The 17,610-nt window shown below is 43.6% G+C and overlaps 1 protein-coding gene across 1 annotated transcript; it reads left to right on the top strand.

Moving 5' to 3' along the window:
* Positions 1–8,914: 8,914 nt before the first annotated feature.
* On the top strand, positions 8,915–17,298 carry WSB1 (WD repeat and SOCS box containing 1). The gene is made up of 9 exons (XM_088535638.1): positions 8,915–9,062; positions 9,564–9,732; positions 10,504–10,772; positions 11,353–11,484; positions 11,867–11,967; positions 14,151–14,323; positions 14,650–14,763; positions 15,511–15,618; positions 16,164–17,298. Exons 1-9 carry the CDS (start codon positions 9,023–9,025, stop codon positions 16,321–16,323), a joined length of 1,266 nt encoding a protein of 421 aa, XP_088391764.1. The 5' UTR covers positions 8,915–9,022; the 3' UTR covers positions 16,324–17,298.
* The last annotated feature ends 312 nt before the right edge of the window (positions 17,299–17,610 follow it).

Genomic DNA, 17,610 nt, shown 5'->3' with positions numbered 1-17,610 from the left:
CAGGCAAACTGCAGCTTGCTGCAAGGCTCCCGTGGGCGCTCTCTCCCTGAGCACAGTCGTTTTACTGGATCCTCCACGGGTCTCCAAGTGATCTGGCTTAAAACTGTCTCGAGATGACTAAAACCCCACTATCAGCCTTCTAACTGCACTGCAAACCAAGGGTGGTGACCCAGGATGTTTGTACCACATGCTGGTGCATCAGGGATGACCAGGAGCCACCACATGATGCTGTGACATAACATAAACACCCATTCAGTCACATGAGCTGCAAACACTGCCCAGCTGAAATAAAACTTTTCTCTGCGTGCGGCATGGCGAGGGAGTCCTCTCCTCTTGCAAGGGCTGCGGTTCTGGCGGACTCATTCATTTTCTTCAAAATTTCCCCAGAATATTGACCTCGGAGGAGAGGAAGGACAAGTGTCTGATCCAAGCACGGGCTGGCTCTGCGGCAGGATGGAGCCAGCCGGGGTTTGGAAGGAGCCAGAGGAGCCCTCGCTGCCCTGCAGGCAGCCCCTGCACGGGAGCCGGGCCACAGCGAAGGGATACAAACACCTTCCTCACTGGAAGCTTTCCATGATTAATGAGCCCCATTAATAGCTCTGAACCAAGATGCTGATCGCGGCCAAATGGCCACTACCCAACAAAAGACAAGTGATTAATGAATTCTGTGGAACTGCAGCATAATCTAATTGCTTTAGTAACAAATCGCAATCTATCCTTTAATATTCCATGACATTATATAACTTTTAGTTTTTCATTTAGCAGGTGATAAGTGCCAATGAGTTTGACGAGTTACTTAGCACCAGCTAGGAAGATCTACTGAGGATATCCAGTACCAAAATAATGCAGCACTCTGTGTGACCATGTCAGCCTTGGCAGGGAGAAAACAGCACTTCTTAAGTTGAAGTGTTGGACCAGGGCCCTGGAATAATGGGTTAATTCTTCTAGAGACTGTCTCATACAAAATTTGTTAATTACAAAATCTATAAATGCTTGATCTTCAGTCTAAATTGCTATATTCATCTATAAAGTAATGATAATAACCAGTAGTCAAAGCCATGGGGAGCCTTAAATCTTTAATATAATTATTTCCTGCTTGTGAGAGCACAGAGTTATCACTGTTATAGCACCGGATGCCTGACCGAAGAGCAGAATTTACAGCACGTTTATAATTTACATTAAGTTCCTGAATTAGAACATGCATGTACCTCCTGTTCGTGTCCAAACTGGGGCTTAAATTTCAGGCCTTGCAAGAATACTTCCCCTTCCTGTGTCTTTATTTAACAGCCTTTTCCAGTTTAAAACTCTAGGAAACAGCCCATTCACAAAAAGGCAGAGGCAGCAAACGGCTGCTGTGGGACAGGATGTTCAGCTGGAATGACATTTGCTCTGCAGCCAAGATGCCCATCTGCAGTTCTGAGCGTGTCAGACCCTGCTTATGGTCACCAAAACCATGTCTAGCAAAAAGGCAAGTGGTGCTCCCCCAAACCCTGCTTTCCTTTAGACTCATTTATACTATATACAACTTGTGGCTTCAGGAGGGATATAACGAATGTAACAGCTAGAAATCTTTTCAGTCCCTTTTCAGCAACATTTATACACAGTGCAAGCTGGCAGATACTAGTCAAACTTGAAATTAGACCTTTATACGTATTGCCCACCATACTGCTTGCACCAGCTACCTAATAAGTCCCAATGGCAAAACTGAGCTTTTCCTTTCCCACAGGCTGCTGGAATAAAGGGGCACATAATGAAATCCAGCCACTCTTCAGTACTCCAATTACAAAGCTGCTCCTCTGTGCCAGACCTTCAGGGAGGGAGAGCTGGAAAGGCTCTCACAAGCACCGTGCAATTACATTAATGCAGAGAGCAGAGCCTTCCCTTAAAAGCAGTCACACTGATTGAAGTGACCCCATCTGGCTGATCACAGAACCAGATATGACATTTCAGTAGAAAAAAGTCACGTAGGGAAATAAATTACAACAATCACTGTTTTGTTGCTTCTATATCCACATCTGCTTAGAAGTGGATAAAGAAACAAAACTTGTATCTGCTCGAAACTAACGTGCCTGTCTTACTAGAGCTTATCCATTAAATTTAGAGGAATGAGCAGTACTGACATAAGGTACTTCTACATGATTACAGCTCTATTTGCACTAGGAATCTGAATTGTTATAATTATGTCTCTTTCCCAGACTGTTTTACTTACCACCACAGAAAGCTGTCTGTAGACTAACACTCAGATTTATGCAGATCTAGCTAAGCTGTCAAATGACAGGCAGGAACCTGGACACAGCTCGAGTGCCACTTTACCGAAATTTGGATAAAGCAGAGATCTGATGTGGGAGCCACAACTACAGATGACAACGCTACTGAAGGGCCTGATACGACTGCCTTCTTACATTATCACAGCCTGTGTCTGTAGAAGTGAGGTTGTCTACGCAAAGAGGTCTAGAGGCAGCCTGCAGAATACAATGTTTGTATAAAATGTATTGCAACAAAGCAGCTCAGTTAACCCATTCCCATGAAGCACACCCTTTCCTAAGCATGGTTTTAACCCCTGGTTATTAACAGGTTTTTGCCATGAGGTTCCAGCCTTTGTTGCCTAGGTCTCCACCAGGCCAGTGGGAGCAGCCGAGGAGCGGGAAGCGACGGCCGCGGAGCGGGGAGCGACGGCCGCTGCCTCGGACGGCTGCGACGCCCCGGACCCGGCGCCAAGTTTAACAAGCTGCAAACAGGAGCCTCCCGCACGCCCCGGCCCTGCTCCTCATCGCCCTGCCCGCCCCGGAGCCCTCAGGCCCAGCTCCTAATCCTGAGCATCCACCTGTGCAGGACTTATCAGGAGCAGGGAACAAAAAGCAGGACAGCAGAATCAGCAGCCCAGCAAAGGCTATTGTAGATCTGGCAGACAGGGCTCTATGCAGAACAAACCATCTGCTGCTTAGATCATCCTCCCCGGTATCAAAGCGAAATACATGTTCCCACGGAGTGGCCCGGCTCGGCTGGCAGCACCGCAGCGCTGAGCGGTGCTTGATCAGCGCAGCCAGGCAGACCTGGGCTCTCTGCAGACGAGAGACAGATGAGGAGCCTGGCATCTCTGCCAAGGAAGGGGAGCAGGTTGGCAACACAAACAGGCAAGCGGAGAGCACGGAGCCGTGCATAGGAGGCACGGCAGGTCTGCGCCCGAGCCATGGGCATCTTCCTTGCCAATCCAACAGGAAGCAGGCTAGGACTGGACCTCTGCTCAAACCCTCTCAAGCACTGGCAGGAATTTGTGCTGAGGACTGTTTCTTCACGCAGTTAAATTGTATATTATGATTGTCAAAGCACCCCTCTCCCAGCACATTACCCACATGTCACCAGGCCTGCTTGTCTCCATCTTAACACCTTATGTCTTAATTTACATTATTCTCAGGTGCATTTTGCTCATATAGGAGGTTTCTAAATTTACAGGGCAGAAAAACTGACCCACAAAATAATTCAGTATTCAATTATAATACGTGGTAATTATCCTAAGACATAGTATCCCATCATCTCAAAGCACAATGTAACTATTCCAGAGCTGACCTAGGTTTGTTTTAAGGCTTATCCAAATTCCCCTAATAAGCCTATAGAAAAGCTAGGAAACCAGGACAGCTCTTCTGCCTGTAGGTTCCATGCTTTGGCCACAAGACAATGCAGCCTCTCCAGTTCTAATGAAATCCAAGCCAAGTTTTTAACACTGGTTCTAATGAGAGACTTGGCATCTTGCACCGCTGTAAATAATCAGCTGTAATTGCAGAGCAGAGCAAGGGAATTTAAACCAAAGGAATATAAAGCAGCTCAGTAACATTTTTCATTGCAGAGCGGCAGGGACTGTCATTTGGAATCACAGGGCAACACTGCGGAGCGAGTGCCCGAGCCTGGCAGGCCTCACGCTGCTCCGGCACGGAGCGCGCCGAGGTGGATGGCAGCGGGTCCCGAGCAAACACAGGCTGCAGAGAGGCAGGGAACCCGTGTGCTGCAGAACGCTTTAAACAAAAGGGAGTGAAACGGCAGCGAACAGAGGTGAGCAATACCTGAGATTGTGCTGTCACATGTTAGGGCAGGGAATATAAAGGACTCAAGGTTGGCCTAATTTCTGCATTGCTGGAATTATTCCTAACTTGTCTGTCCTACTTGGCGTAGTCTGTCTTACCAGACAGCATCACCCTTTAGGATACTAAACTACTACCAATAAACAGTGATTATAACTTGCCATTCAACTGAGCCTTCAATCTATTCTAATTTTTACTATAATAGCAGGCTCAGACTTAAGCGGAAAAGGTCCCATTCTGTAAAATCATATAGAGTGAATTTTTGTCTTAAAGAGTTTATATTTTGTCTTTTCATGTATCCCTGCTCAGGTTGTCAAAGCACTTCAGAAAACAGTACCTTATAATTCAGTCCGTGGAAGGTAAATTCTAATGTCTTCTCCTATTTTAGCTCTGTGACTCCAAGACAGACCTTGGCAATGTCACTTGATGAAGTTCTCTCAGCAAAAAGCTCTGAATCTCTTCACACATTCCAGCAATGTTGCTTTACATCCTGCTAAAGAAAGAGGGATGGAAATGAGGGCACAAGAATTAAAGCATACACTACTTGCTTAACTGATTAGTGTCTGGAGGTGAGAAAGGTTGTTGTAGAATGGCATTAAGGCATGTGGGAATTCTTTTAGTGAATAATCCCCATGCAAACTTTTCAGTTAGCCTTCAGTTCAGATAAGATACAGGGATGTGCAGGAACAGGCTAGAGGAAAACAGATGATGCATTCGTCTGTGGGGAAGCCTCACAGACCAGGAAAGACCTTGCAGGGCTCTGGAAGCGAGTGGCACAGGCTTCCTCGGGACAGGGACGCTGAAATACAGACTGCTCAAGAGCCCAGAGCCTAAAACAAATGTCACCTGTCCTGTGCAACTAATCATCATGGAAATATTGAATCCGTCACATACATCAGACCATCTGCTCTATTTGTTATACCACAAAGATACAGTCCAAAGTTGACAAAATCCCCGAAAGACCAAAAGAATGCAGGGGAAAAACAAACAAAAAAAATCCAATCCAGTTGATCTCTGTGCACCTTTTCCACAGCACGCTCCCACAGCAGGCCTTCACAGATGAACCCCTTCGGGATCAGACTCGCAGCCATTTGGGCCACCTATGGAAACCTGTTTTCCACAGTAAGCAGCTCCACACACGCTCCAGAGGGGCAGGGTGAGCGGGGAAGCAGCAGGGCAGACCTGCAGGAGGGAGGCAGTCCCGTGCAGCGTGTGCGGTGCCCGTGGCAGGAGCAGACCCAGTGCCCTGGGAAAGAGGCGGCACCCCCGCTCGCCCCTCACCTCTTTCTATGCACACGTGTTTGCAGGACAGGGCTTCGCACACCCCACGAACTCCAACAGTTTCTTGCAGGACAGGGTGGGGATGCGATGGGATTTTTTTGTAGAGTAAGTTTTTCGAACCCTTTGCTTTTTAAAACAGCTTCTTGTTAAGAGGCAAACCTTTAGTACATCCTCTCACAGGTCAAGACACGGTCTGGTTCCTTCAGAGCAATCCTCTTCAGTCCTCTCTGCCCTCTCTCCTTTTCTTCCATTCTGCTCTTTCCTTTCACCTTCTCTTTTGCCTGCGCAAACTCCTGCTGAATTTTCTCAGTCCCAAGGAGACTACTCAAACAGGAGTTTGTGAATTATTAACAGTGTAGACCATAAATAGCATGTTTTTTTTAATTATAACCGAGCCACATGCACTATTGCACAGACCAGTTACTTTGGTCTTACTGTCATTGGCCTTAGTTGTCCCCTCAGCTATCGCCTGTCATTTCTCACAAGGACCTGACAGAAAGGCTCCAGTAAAGGGGATGGACACAGCTTGCGTGTCACTGCCAGAGCCCCATGCGTCCCCTAGCACGTTGCTATATATTTGACATAGTTATCGCTGCTGGTCTCACTCCTGTTTATCCAGTCCAAACAGTGACACCAAATAGAAACTGATAACCTCTGTGGTCCCTAGAGAGAACACCTTGTTGGGAGGGCCCCTGCAAGCCACATGCAGATGTGCAGAGCTTCTACAGGAACTGCGCTCTAAATCCAAATGCCCACACGACGGCCTTTCCGCGGTGCAAGCCTTCGAGCGGGAAGGCAAGGCAATGGAAATCAAGCACTGCTCGGAGTGCTCTGCTCGGAGTCTTGCAAGAAGCTAGAATATAAGAAATGCATAAAGAAAACACTCAATTACAAAGGTAATATTACAAAGGCTTGCAAAGAAAGATCAGCACTAAAGCAGCAGAGTCCCTATTTGCCATACACGCGGACTTCAGCGGGCTTGCCTAGCCTGTTCTAACTACTAAGTCAAAAAGAATTCAGCAACGCTGATTGAGAGAAATAGAGCACATCAATTAAAAAATTCTAAGATGGAAACACAAATGCAATGCGTGTATCTAGATTCACTACATCAGTATGCAAGAAGGTTAAATCAACAGGTCGTGGTGTTTTAACGGCCTAGGGAATAGCAACATAACCCAGCTCTTAGAAAAGACTTTCCAAGCAGGCAGACAAAAGAAGCCCCCTCGCATTCAGGAAAGCTCCCTGCAGTCCGTAAGGTCTAGCTGCAGAAGGATGGCAGTGAGTTTATTAGCTTCCCAGCTGAACAGCCCTGTGCAGACTTGGCAGCCGCGGCCGGGAGGAGGATCATGGAAAACACATAAACGAGCCGTGAGTCACAGCGCTCGGGTCCCGCAGCATGTGACTGCATGGGACACGCGGCCCGGCCACCCTCTTCCACAGCTACTGGAAGGGATAGCCGAAAAATGGTCCCGTTTGGCTAGCTTACTCGGAAAATAAACACGACAAGGGCACAGAGGAAGGCAAGCGTGGATTTAAAAAAAAAAAATACGTTTGCAGAACCCGCAGAACACCAGAACGTGAACACCCACCAGAACACCCGCAGAATGTGAGCAGGACAGTTCACACACCAGCGTTCGGACTCCAGTGCTATAAAGGCTGAACAACTATAACACCTACAGTTCCTCACTCTTTGAGGATGCATTAAGTTATGCGATATTATATTCCTATGTTATACAAAAACGAGACTAAAAGATCTAACTATCTCTTCCGGCCTTCCAATCTACTGTATTAGAGCAGAGCCCACAAAGTAAAAAGACCAACTACTAAAGCAACACTTACAGAAATAATATATTGCTGAAGACTTCGTTTCTTTTAAGAACACTATCAGGAAAGCCTGTAACATGGTATAAAACTGTGCAACTTGTCTGTCCTCTTGTCCTGTCTGTAAGAGCCCCTCAAGGTGAGCAAACAGAGCAGAGCCTCATTCCACAGCACGCGGAGCTGGAGAGCTCTCGCGCGGTGACTCACCTCGGCTATGGGGTGGCCTGGTTCAAACATTCACGGCTTATGAGTAACTCCAAAGCCACGTTTCACAATCCTCACTGGCTGCAAATCTCCTTCGCTGCAAGAAGCTGTTGAGGGGTTAGCTGAAGACAGATGTTTCAGGGTTTTCCACGAGCAGCCAAGAGAGAACTGAGAGAGCAAGAACAGGCTCAGGCTGTTAGAAAAGTTGTATTTGGTGCTAAAATGTGCTAGGAGAGTATTATACAAACCAGACTTAATACACGTGAGCTGAGGTATAGTAGTGCTTGGACCGCCACCCCGATACTCTAACCTGCTTACTGCTCCGTGCTTTGACATTACCCTATCCCATGGTTTCAATAACGCTTCTTAGGCCCTGCTTATGTAAGGGCAATCTCTGGATAGTGCCATTGCAGAATAGCTAATCCTTACAGCTGCTTCAGTACAACTACTGCTCCAGGATAAAATCACAGTTATTCCATAATAACTGCAGTTAACTGTTCTGCTATCTGTTTTTTTGGAGTACAAAGAGAGAGCGAGAGAGGAGTCATCTAGTGTCAGAACAAGGGTAGAATTCAGATATGCAAAAGGAGAACAGGAAAGGGCAGAGGTACATACAGAGGAATATATAGATGTTAGACCCTGCAGTGATTGAGCTAGACCCAGGGTGTCTTTCTCCACAAGTAGTTTATGAACATTCCCAATAACTTCAATAAAAAATTCAAAACTTTGCCATAAACTGGATCTTGTTTTATTTAGACACTAAGCTATGTGTATGTATATATGTTTAAGAACAGGAGAGCAGGATCTCCTGAGAGGTTTCTGGTCTCTGTTTTGGAAAAACAAAACCAAGTGTGTGCATCACAAACCCACCCCGCAGCAGCCAAGACACGCTTTGCTCCACACGTCACCCCGAGCCCGTGATCGCAGACATGGAGGATGTCACAACCCGGCAGATAACGGGGCTGGTATCTGTCTGCGGTGTGGAGGCAGGAATGTGGAGTGCTGCTCCTCAGGGACTGCAGCAAGTCCCTTATCCTCCAAGGACTGTGCAGGTTATCAGCATGACCCACTGTGTGACGGCAGCTGCAAAAAGCCCTGGCTGCAGCTGCGGGGATGCGGATACAGTTCAGGCAGCTCCATAGGGCCACCAAGATGTGGCTCAGCTTTAGGCACAGGTGGCACTGAAAGGTGCTGCTGGTTCAGGCTGGCACTGCTTTCCCCCAGCACAGCCACACCAAGGGTTTTACGAGTCGCACTAACAGCACTGGGATGTTTTCCAAGCCTGTCCGGGGGTTTACAAGGCGGGCTGCTGCTTGCTGGGCAGTCAGGCCGAGCGCACGGGGAGGCCTGTCCGTCTGTCCATGGTGGCACCGGCCATGCCGAGCCCAATGGCAGCAGGCACTACGCGAGTGCCCCCGGGCTCAGGACGCGGCGGCCGCGGCAGGAGGGCGGCCCGGCCCCGGCGGGACGGGACGGGACGGGACGGAACGGGGCGGCACCGCCCTCCCGCCCGCCCCGCGCTACACCCCGCGCCGCCGCCGCCATTTTGTGGCAGTGCCTGCGTCCCCGGCCTCGTCGCGCCCGCACGTCCCGTCCCGCTCCGCGCCCTAGCCCGAGCCGGTCCCAGGGCGGCTCCGTCGATGGCCAGCTTTCCCGAGAGGGTCAACGAGAAGCTCATCGGTGAGACCGGGCGGTTGGGAGGGCGTTGAAACGCGTCCGGAGGAAGGGCCCCCCGCGCCGGGCGCGGACCCTCCTCGGGAGGCGTTTGCGCGGCGCGGCGCCGTCCCTGCCCGCGCTTGGGACAGCCTGGTCCGCTCCGTGCCCTCTCCGTGGAGGCTGGAAACGCCTCGAAGGCGCTTCCTGACCAGCCGCGAGCTGGAGGCGCAGCGGGGGCAGCGCGCTGGCGCGCCAGGGCCGCACTTAAAGAGCGGCCCCTCGCAGTCACTTCTTAATTCATTTCAGTTGTGCTCCTGGCACCGCGACGTGATATCACTTACGTGACAACGAGGAACTTCAGCCGTTTCCTTGTAGGGTCTTAATCTTTTTTTTCAGCTGAGGCTTGCTCTTTGCATTGCTTACAGAGTGCTGAAATATCTAAGCAACGTGCTGTCGGCTTCCTCGGTTGAATTTCAAAGAAGGCCGGGTTTATTTAATGGAATTTCCTCTTTGTTTTCTCCGTAGTTCGGTCGCGCACTGTGGGAGAACTCTTAGCCCCCACTTCCCCTTTCGACAAGAAGTGTGGACGGGAGAACTGGACTGTTGCCTTTGCTCCCGATGGCTCCTACTTCGCTTGGTCACAAGGGCATCGCATAGTGAAGCTGGTTCCCTGGTCGCAGTGCCTTAGTAACTTGTAAGATAAAACCATATGGCTTTTAATTAATCTGAAAACCTTGAGGAATTCAAAATGGGAGACACTAGATTGATTAATTAATTAATTAGCTGTGATGTCGTTGGGAAGAACTAGCATTATATAATTCCTTAACCTGAAGTATGAGCTGTTGTTTTCTTGTTGGATTCTTATGACTAGTAAGGGAAACAACTGGATTGTAATCTCGTAAATGCCTTAGAGGTGATTATAATTAATTAATTAAGGTGTTCTAAGTGAGAGGAAGTTAGAATGAAAAGGGAACTTAAAACAGATTTAGGCTTTTTAGTTTCTTATCAGAAAGAACTACTTGGTATTAACTTGAAGGACTTTATTTGAAGGGAAAGCTGTTTGCTTCCTATCCGTCTCCGAATACCAGCTACCTTCCAAAAAGCACACCTTATTTTCACTTGTAGGTTACATTTCCATGAGGTTGGTAAACTTGCAGTCCCATCTTTGCAGCTAGATACTTATGTTGCCCATTACAGCAAATTTCCCTGTTTTCTGGTTGTGGTGGAAGCTTAGTGGGTTTTCCTGTGCTGGCTACAGAGTTAATAATTCTTCTGACAGCTGTGAGGAAAACTGCTCTTATAATTTGAATGTATAAATGCTGCATTATGGGCCTCCAAAATGTATCTCAAACTAACATACGGATTTCCATCTTTAAAAGGACCTTTTTGTTCTGTTGTGTTGCATGATATAGCACTACTTATTTTTATATTTAAAACTATTTTGTAAACTGTTTTTGTTTTACAGCATGTTGCATGGCACAAAGAATGTGGCAAATTCAATCAGTGTAAGACTTTCAAGACAGAACAGTGATAACAGTCAGAAAAATAAGCCTTGTGAACATATAATAGACTGTGGTGATATAGTCTGGAGTCTTGCTTTTGGGTCTTCAGTGCCTGAAAAGCAGAGCCGCTGTGTGAATATAGAATGGCATCGTTTCAAATTTGGGCAGGACCAGCTTCTCCTTGCAACAGGCTTGAACAACGGGCGCATCAAGATATGGGATGTATACACAGGTAAAGTGTGCGAGGTCCGGTACACCAGGTGCTTACCCTAAAACTTTCTGCTGGATCACAGTTTTAAGTTACTTTAAAATAAAGGAAACTTTCAAAAGGGGAGTTGTGGAGCATAAGGAGGAAATCATGTTGATGAGGACCTTCTGTTTTTTTTTTTAAAGATAAATATTGCTCAAGTGGTAAGGGAATGAATCTGAAACCAGGGAATTCCCTAGGTTAACTGAAACACGTGGGATAAAATGTATGGCTGTCGAGTAATCTGTTGTATCTTAAAAATGAAGCGTAGCATGCAGCTGTGTATTGAAAGACAAGTCTCGGTTCATTTGTCAGGCATCTGATCCTAGTATACAGACTTGTGTAAAAAGTTTTAAAGGAAATTGCTCCTCCATGAAGAAGAGCCAACAAAGATACACAGTCAGTATATGAAGGATTTCTACAAAGATTATTTGCTGTAGTTCTATATTCTTCTGCCTATGCTCAATTTGCTGCAATTTCTTTTTGACTTTAGCAAGGGATTCAATTGAAATAAAAGGCTACTCTATAATCTTTCATTTTAAACTGTGATGTTTTCATGTAACAGGAAAGCTCCTCCTTAACCTGATGGACCATACAGAAGTAGTTAGAGATTTAACCTTTGCTCCAGATGGCAGCCTGATTTTAGTGTCTGCATCAAGAGACAAAACACTGCGAGTGTGGGACCTCAAAGATGATGGTATGCATTTAAGTTCATTTTTTGTAACACCTAGGAGAAATACGAATATATGCTCCTCTAGTAATAAACTTCGTTGGGTTTACATTCTTTTAAAAATTATTTTCCTTTTGTTAGTCACTTGCTTTATATGTTCCCTTGAAATGCCTCATGGATGCCCTAAAGGAGCAAGTTGGCAGTGGGCTGAGTGTGTGAGCTCTCCTTTTTGAATAGGGACAGAAGTTTGGAGGCTGCCTGACAAGTAACTTTTTGACTGTAGAATAACACGGCAAGGTGTCACTTGGTAAAGATTATGAAATTTCATAAAGGAAAAACTAATTGGAAAAGCTGTTCATATTGGATTGGGAATCCTGACCAATTCTTACAGAAATATCTTTCTTTTTAGGAAATATGATGAAAGTATTAAGAGGACACCAGAACTGGGTGTATGGCTGCGCATTCTCTCCAGACTCTTCCATTCTCTGTTCTGTTGGAGCTAGTAAAGCAGTATGTGTCAGAGTTTCTTGTTCATTTAATCTACTGAATTGTATGCATAATCATTTTAAATCTAAGTAACATTAAGCTTGTGCTCGGTGTCATGAACTTCTAATGTTTTATGATGATGTAAAAGTGCATGAAATAACTAGCACATGGTGCAGAGACACTCATTTATGAATTGAACTTGCACTGCTTTTAGTTGAAGAAACTTTAAGCATTCCTTGAGAATTAGTTCTGCACATGTATATAGTATAAAAAATGACTAAAGCTTTCAGTGTTAAAAGATACTTAGATTAATGTTTAAAACTATTTTGCTCTTGATTTTATCCTTTCTATTTCCTGCTCAATGAAAAGGACTTTTCAAAGTCTGTGAAACTCATGGTATGTCCTGATGAATTAAAATGTTTCTACACGTTCTCCAATACAAAAGGCACTCTTGTGTCTAAAGATCTAGAAGGAAGAACAGCATACTGTTTTGTTCTGTTTTTTTTGTTGTTGTTTTGGTTTTTTTTTCTGTATTCTGATGTCCTGCCAGAAAACTGAAAGCAGTGCAGGTAAAGCCCATATACAATAAGCTGCTTTTCTTGGCACTGAAGAGTCAGTGTATAGTAGAATAGGGAATTTACTCTACTTACTTTTTTTGAAGCTTAACAAAGGCAAGTGGTGCTGATTAGAAGCACAATTAATATGAACACTGAATACGAAGTAAGGATACTAGTAATACTAGTAAGGATGACTGTTCAAATGCATTTTGTACGTTAGAGTAAGCTATCAGTGTGGATTTGATAGAGAATAGTTGAGGGCTGGTTTTGTTTTTCCTTTATATAGAGCAGATGTGGATGTATACATTGATATCTTTAGGCTGTGTGTTTTCCATAAGCTTCTTGCTTTCCCTGTCACAGGTGGTGGCAGCAATATTGGTGTGATTGAGGTTAAGCTGGCACCGCTCACACAGGAGCACAGTGGTGCTAGCTGGGCAGAGAGTGGCATCTCTGGCTACCAGGCTGGGGGCGAACTTTACCGTAGGATGAAGTAACCTTGCATTCGACTGCAAGGTGTACTGTACGTACGCAGGTGCTGGTTGATGTCCACTTTCTGCTTTCTTTCTTTCTTTTATTATTATCATTTTTTTAAATTTTCACAGCAGTGAAACACACTGACTCCTAAAACTTACTTTCCAGTTTTATGGAATGTTGGGGTCAAACTGATCAACATATTTATAACCAATAATAAAATAGCTCAGTTTTAGGAAGTATGTGAGGCACTAGGGTTCTGTTTGCTTTGCTCAAATGTTTATTTACCTAAGATGTCAGTTCTTAATCTGTGCAGTAAAGCTTGAGTTGGGGATAAATCAAGGACCCTAAAGAGCTCTTTCAGAGACATTGTATTTTATACCAAAAACTTGCATTTCTCTATAAAATCACACTGCAGTACATAGCTCTTTCCTATTATGTTACTCTGCAGTCTTCACTTTCACTACACATAATGTACAACTGCATGTAAAATTCCAAAATACTATTTATCTTTCATCAATTTTTATATTATGCAATAAGCTGGGTGAATGTTAATGTTTTTATTGTTGAGTTGATTTAAAATGCATAAATACTTTCTAATAATGTGGTTATACCTCCCTGTTGTTTTGCCAAAGACATGACTTTTGGCTGTGAAAATTCTCTTTGCTTGCAGTATCTGTTTCTCTTCCTAGGCTGACGTTGGTGATCCAAGCCAATTGTAAACAAGTGATCTTAAAGGGGATGCCACTGGAGTAACAATATGTTAACCTTACATTTTCTGTCTGTATATTTCTTAAAATTTTAGTAGTTACTGAAAAGAGGGGACTGTAGCATTTAACCCTATTTATTTCTGCATATTTTAATAAAATAGTTTTGTAATACATCAATTTCAGTAAGCCACATGCTTAAATTGTGTTGCCTTTATCTCATATTTTGGCTTATTTTGTTAATAACATTTAACAAACTTGAGTTAGAATTTGCATGTCTGCATTAATTATTTTTTAAAAAACTTGATTTTAATCCAAGTATGACACTGAGCATATTTCTTAATTGTAGTAATTGATAATGCCTGATTTTAATATTATCGTAAATAAGACTAGTGGCTATACTTAAAAAAAAAATGTAAATATGTCATTGTATCTCTGAGCAGAACTATAACATTAGTTTTTTTAATTGCAGGTTTTTCTCTGGGATATGGATAAATACTCCATGATACGGAAACTAGAAGGACATCACAATGATGTTGTAGCCTGTGAGTTTTCTCCTGATGGAGCTTTGCTGGCTACTGCATCTTATGATACTCGAGTTTATGTCTGGGATCCACATATTGGAGTTATTCTTATGGAATTTGGGTAAGCGGTCAAATCTGGAAACTTTTTCTCCTGGAATGATGATCTTAAGTAGAGGCTGATGGAACAGTAGTAGAACAGTAGAATTTGTTTCTTCTCTCTGACAAATAATTTAAAGCACTAACACTTCCAAGTGTACTAATTTAAGCCTCTTCAACAAAGCTCATGTGTTAATCACTACAAAAGATACTGTAGTTCGACCTCTGCATCTGATTACATTTATACTTCAAATCCATTCTTTACCTCCTCACTATTGCTAGTCAGGGCTAAAAGGAACTCTTGCATAGTCCTTAAACATTACACTGAGTTATGTGTGTGTCTGTCTCCAGGCATCTGTTTCCCCCTCCTACTCCAATATTTGCTGGAGGAGCAAATGACCGATGGGTCAGATCTGTATCTTTCAGTCACGATGGACTACATATTGCAAGCCTTGCTGATGATAAGTAAGTATGAGGAAAGATTTGTTAGACTACTTTAATTCTTCCCTTATGACATCAGCTTTTAGATACTAAGTCACCTTCCCTCCTCCCAACTAAGAAATTACTTCTGACAGGCTTGGTAAAAGTGGATGAGTTGTCTGGTCTGTGCTAGCATTCATTCTAACCCAGTTATGTCCTGGGTAGCTGATCTGAATAATGTTAACTAACAACTGAAAACAGAAGAGTAGGGCTTGTAAGTGGTGAAGAATGCAATTGCAGCTAATGATGCAGTTAAGTCTTCTATATGGTTTTAGATTCCAAAGAAATATGAAAATTACTCTGTGATCTGGTGTTTAACGTCTACTAGTGTTACAAATCCTGTGTTGAAGAACCATACTGTAGAAGGTGAAGAGTGGTTTCTTAACAGGTTTTAGGGTTTATTTTATTTTAATTTAAAACAAGCATTATTAGGATTGCCTAGCATGTGTGTCACTTATTAAAAGATAAACTGTCTAAATCTACAGTTGAGATTACTGCTTCCTGCCGTTGAAGGCAACCTTTTTATTCGACGCAGTTAGAATTGCTGGAGATGGGCAGGTCAGGGTGTACACTGGGAATGAAGTTACAGCCCAAATTTGAAGTTTCAGGCCAAATTTGAAATGCCATGTATGCATGTTACTGTTTAGCAGATCCTTGAGTTCTGCTTCCAACCGATTTTTCCTCTAGTGCTGCACACTAAGTAGCAGAATTAAATAGCTCTTGCCCTTGCAGAATGGTGCGGTTCTGGAGGATTGATGAAGATTACCCCGTGCAAGTGGCACCACTGAACAACGGGCTCTGCTGCACCTTTTCCACTGATGGCAGTGTTCTAGCTGCAGGGCAAGTATCCATTTTTTTTTCCCTAAAATCTTTTAATATAATACAAACCTTGGAAGAAGTTGGCTAAAAATCTTAATTGTGACTTTCAACTTAATGCTTTTGAATTTATTTTACCTCTGGCATTATTTATTTAAACATTTCTGTAGTAGCAGTAAAATCTAGAAGCTGATAAATCTCCTTTCTTATTGCTGAGTAAATAAGCATTCAAACGCACAAACATACGAATTTGAAGAGCCCACCAGGTAATCAGAGGAAGCTATTCTGCCTTAGGTGGTGCACCAAGTAGCTGCTGGAAGATCTGCACAGGCCTGTTGCATAGATGATCGGTACCATATGATTCTAGCAACTTGCTTTTATTGTGCTACTATAGCTTAAAAGAACCGGTTTCTGCTGTAAATTGGTCTGGAATCCTCTAGAATTAAGCAGTGGACAGTTCAGAGCATATTCTTGCATATTCCTGTTAACTTGCAAATACATATGAGAATTTATAGTAAACCAAAATCATTCCAGTGGGGTAACTCTGGGTCTCTGGTTCTGTTTGGCAGGACACAGGATGGAAGTGTGTATTTCTGGGCAACTCCCAAACAAGTTTCCAGTCTCCAACACCTGTGTCGTATGGCAATTCGAAGAGTGATGCCCACCAGCCTGGTCAAGAACTTACCTATCCCATCAAAAATGGTGGAGTTCCTTTGTTACCAGATTTAAATACAAGGGAGGGAAAAAGAAACTGGCAGGTGCCCCAGCTGCTGAAACTGGCTAAACACTTTAAAGAATCCTCAAACTTTACAGCCTTTAAGCTTAAAACGCTACAGGATTTAAGAGCTATTTAATGGATAGCTTAATTACTATTTTGTCAAAATGCCTGACAAGTTTTTAATATTTATAGAAAACACAGTAGAAGTATTCCTCATGTTCTCAATTTCCTAAGATATAACTGTGAAAACATGTACATACATAGACATAAGCTGCTATGTGTTATCAATGTACCTTTAAAATTTTGCTTTTATGATTTTTTTTTTAATGTGTATCATGTATATATTGCTTTTGTAGAGCCATCAGATGCATCTGTGCTGTAAAGTGGAAGGATAGCTATTATTCTGGGACACTGAGTTACAAAAAATATTGACTTAAGGAAGCTTAACTTCTCTGTATGTATGTACATTGTTGGGATTCAGGAAACTGATACACAGTTGTGAATTCGTGTAGGTTTATTTCATGAAAAGGTACAGCGTAGCTTTCTAGAGCAGTGTATGGTGAAGGGAAGTAGGCTGAGGTAAGGGATGGATTTTATCTAATATTAATCCGAGAATGTTGCCTGAGTAACAGCCAAAAAAGGCCTTAAGTTTCATATCAACAAAAAGGTTAAATTTCAGTATTGGGCAGTGTTAAAGAAGTATTTCCTTACATTTCTAAAATCTAACTACTGTATTATTGCCTGATGCTGTGTCTGCAAAGAGAGAGAAGTTTACAGACTCAGTTTATTATTCTCTGACCCTGTGATATCTGTATGGGGGAGATTATTGATTACTGGCCAAAGATAAGCAAAATACTTGTTTTTGCCTTCTGTTATTTATCTGTACCTGCAGATACAAAGAATGTATGCATTGCATAAAATGCCTGATTATATATATTTTTGTTGAATTTTTTTATTAAAAACTTGTATAAAATTCTTTTCTGATATGGTATGTGGTGACTGATTTATCAGCAGCTGTGTGTGTGCAAGTACCAGTTCTCCTGGGACTCTGCTCTGCCAGCGCTCTGTATAGTTGTTCCATTTCAGGACTACTGCATCTTGGGTGTGTGATGGAGGTGCGTACTGCCACATCCCTGAACGAAGTATCTCCGAATTCCTAAAATACCCTGGTGCTAGAGTTCAGCATGCCGACGTCCCTGCTGCTGCTACCGCGTCAGCATGTATAGTAATTTGAAATTAGTAGAAAAGAGTATTGTTTCACCCCCTCAACATGCAGGAATGTTTTGTTTGGAGATAAA

This window comes from Tinamus guttatus, unplaced genomic scaffold (genome assembly GCF_059628265.1).
Source record: "Tinamus guttatus ecotype Peru unplaced genomic scaffold, ASM5962826v1 Tinamus_guttatus_pri_ptg000043l, whole genome shotgun sequence".
Classification (NCBI taxonomy): domain Eukaryota; kingdom Metazoa; phylum Chordata; class Aves; order Tinamiformes; family Tinamidae; genus Tinamus; species Tinamus guttatus.
This window is presented reverse-complemented; position numbering and strand designations above follow the sequence as displayed.

What these genes read in the sequence shown, in the direction of transcription:
- WSB1 (XM_088535638.1), top strand. Translation starts at nt 9,023, where the DNA reads ATGGCCAGCTTTCCCGAGAGGGTCAACGAGAAGCTCATCG. An exon ending in GATATGGGATGTATACACAG is followed by an intron (nt 10,773 to 11,352) that starts GTAAAGTGTGCG and finishes TTCATGTAACAG; the next exon opens with GAAAGCTCCTCCTTAACCTG. An exon ending in CTGTTGGAGCTAGTAAAGCA is followed by an intron (nt 11,968 to 14,150) that starts GTATGTGTCAGA and finishes TTTTAATTGCAG; the next exon opens with GTTTTTCTCTGGGATATGGA.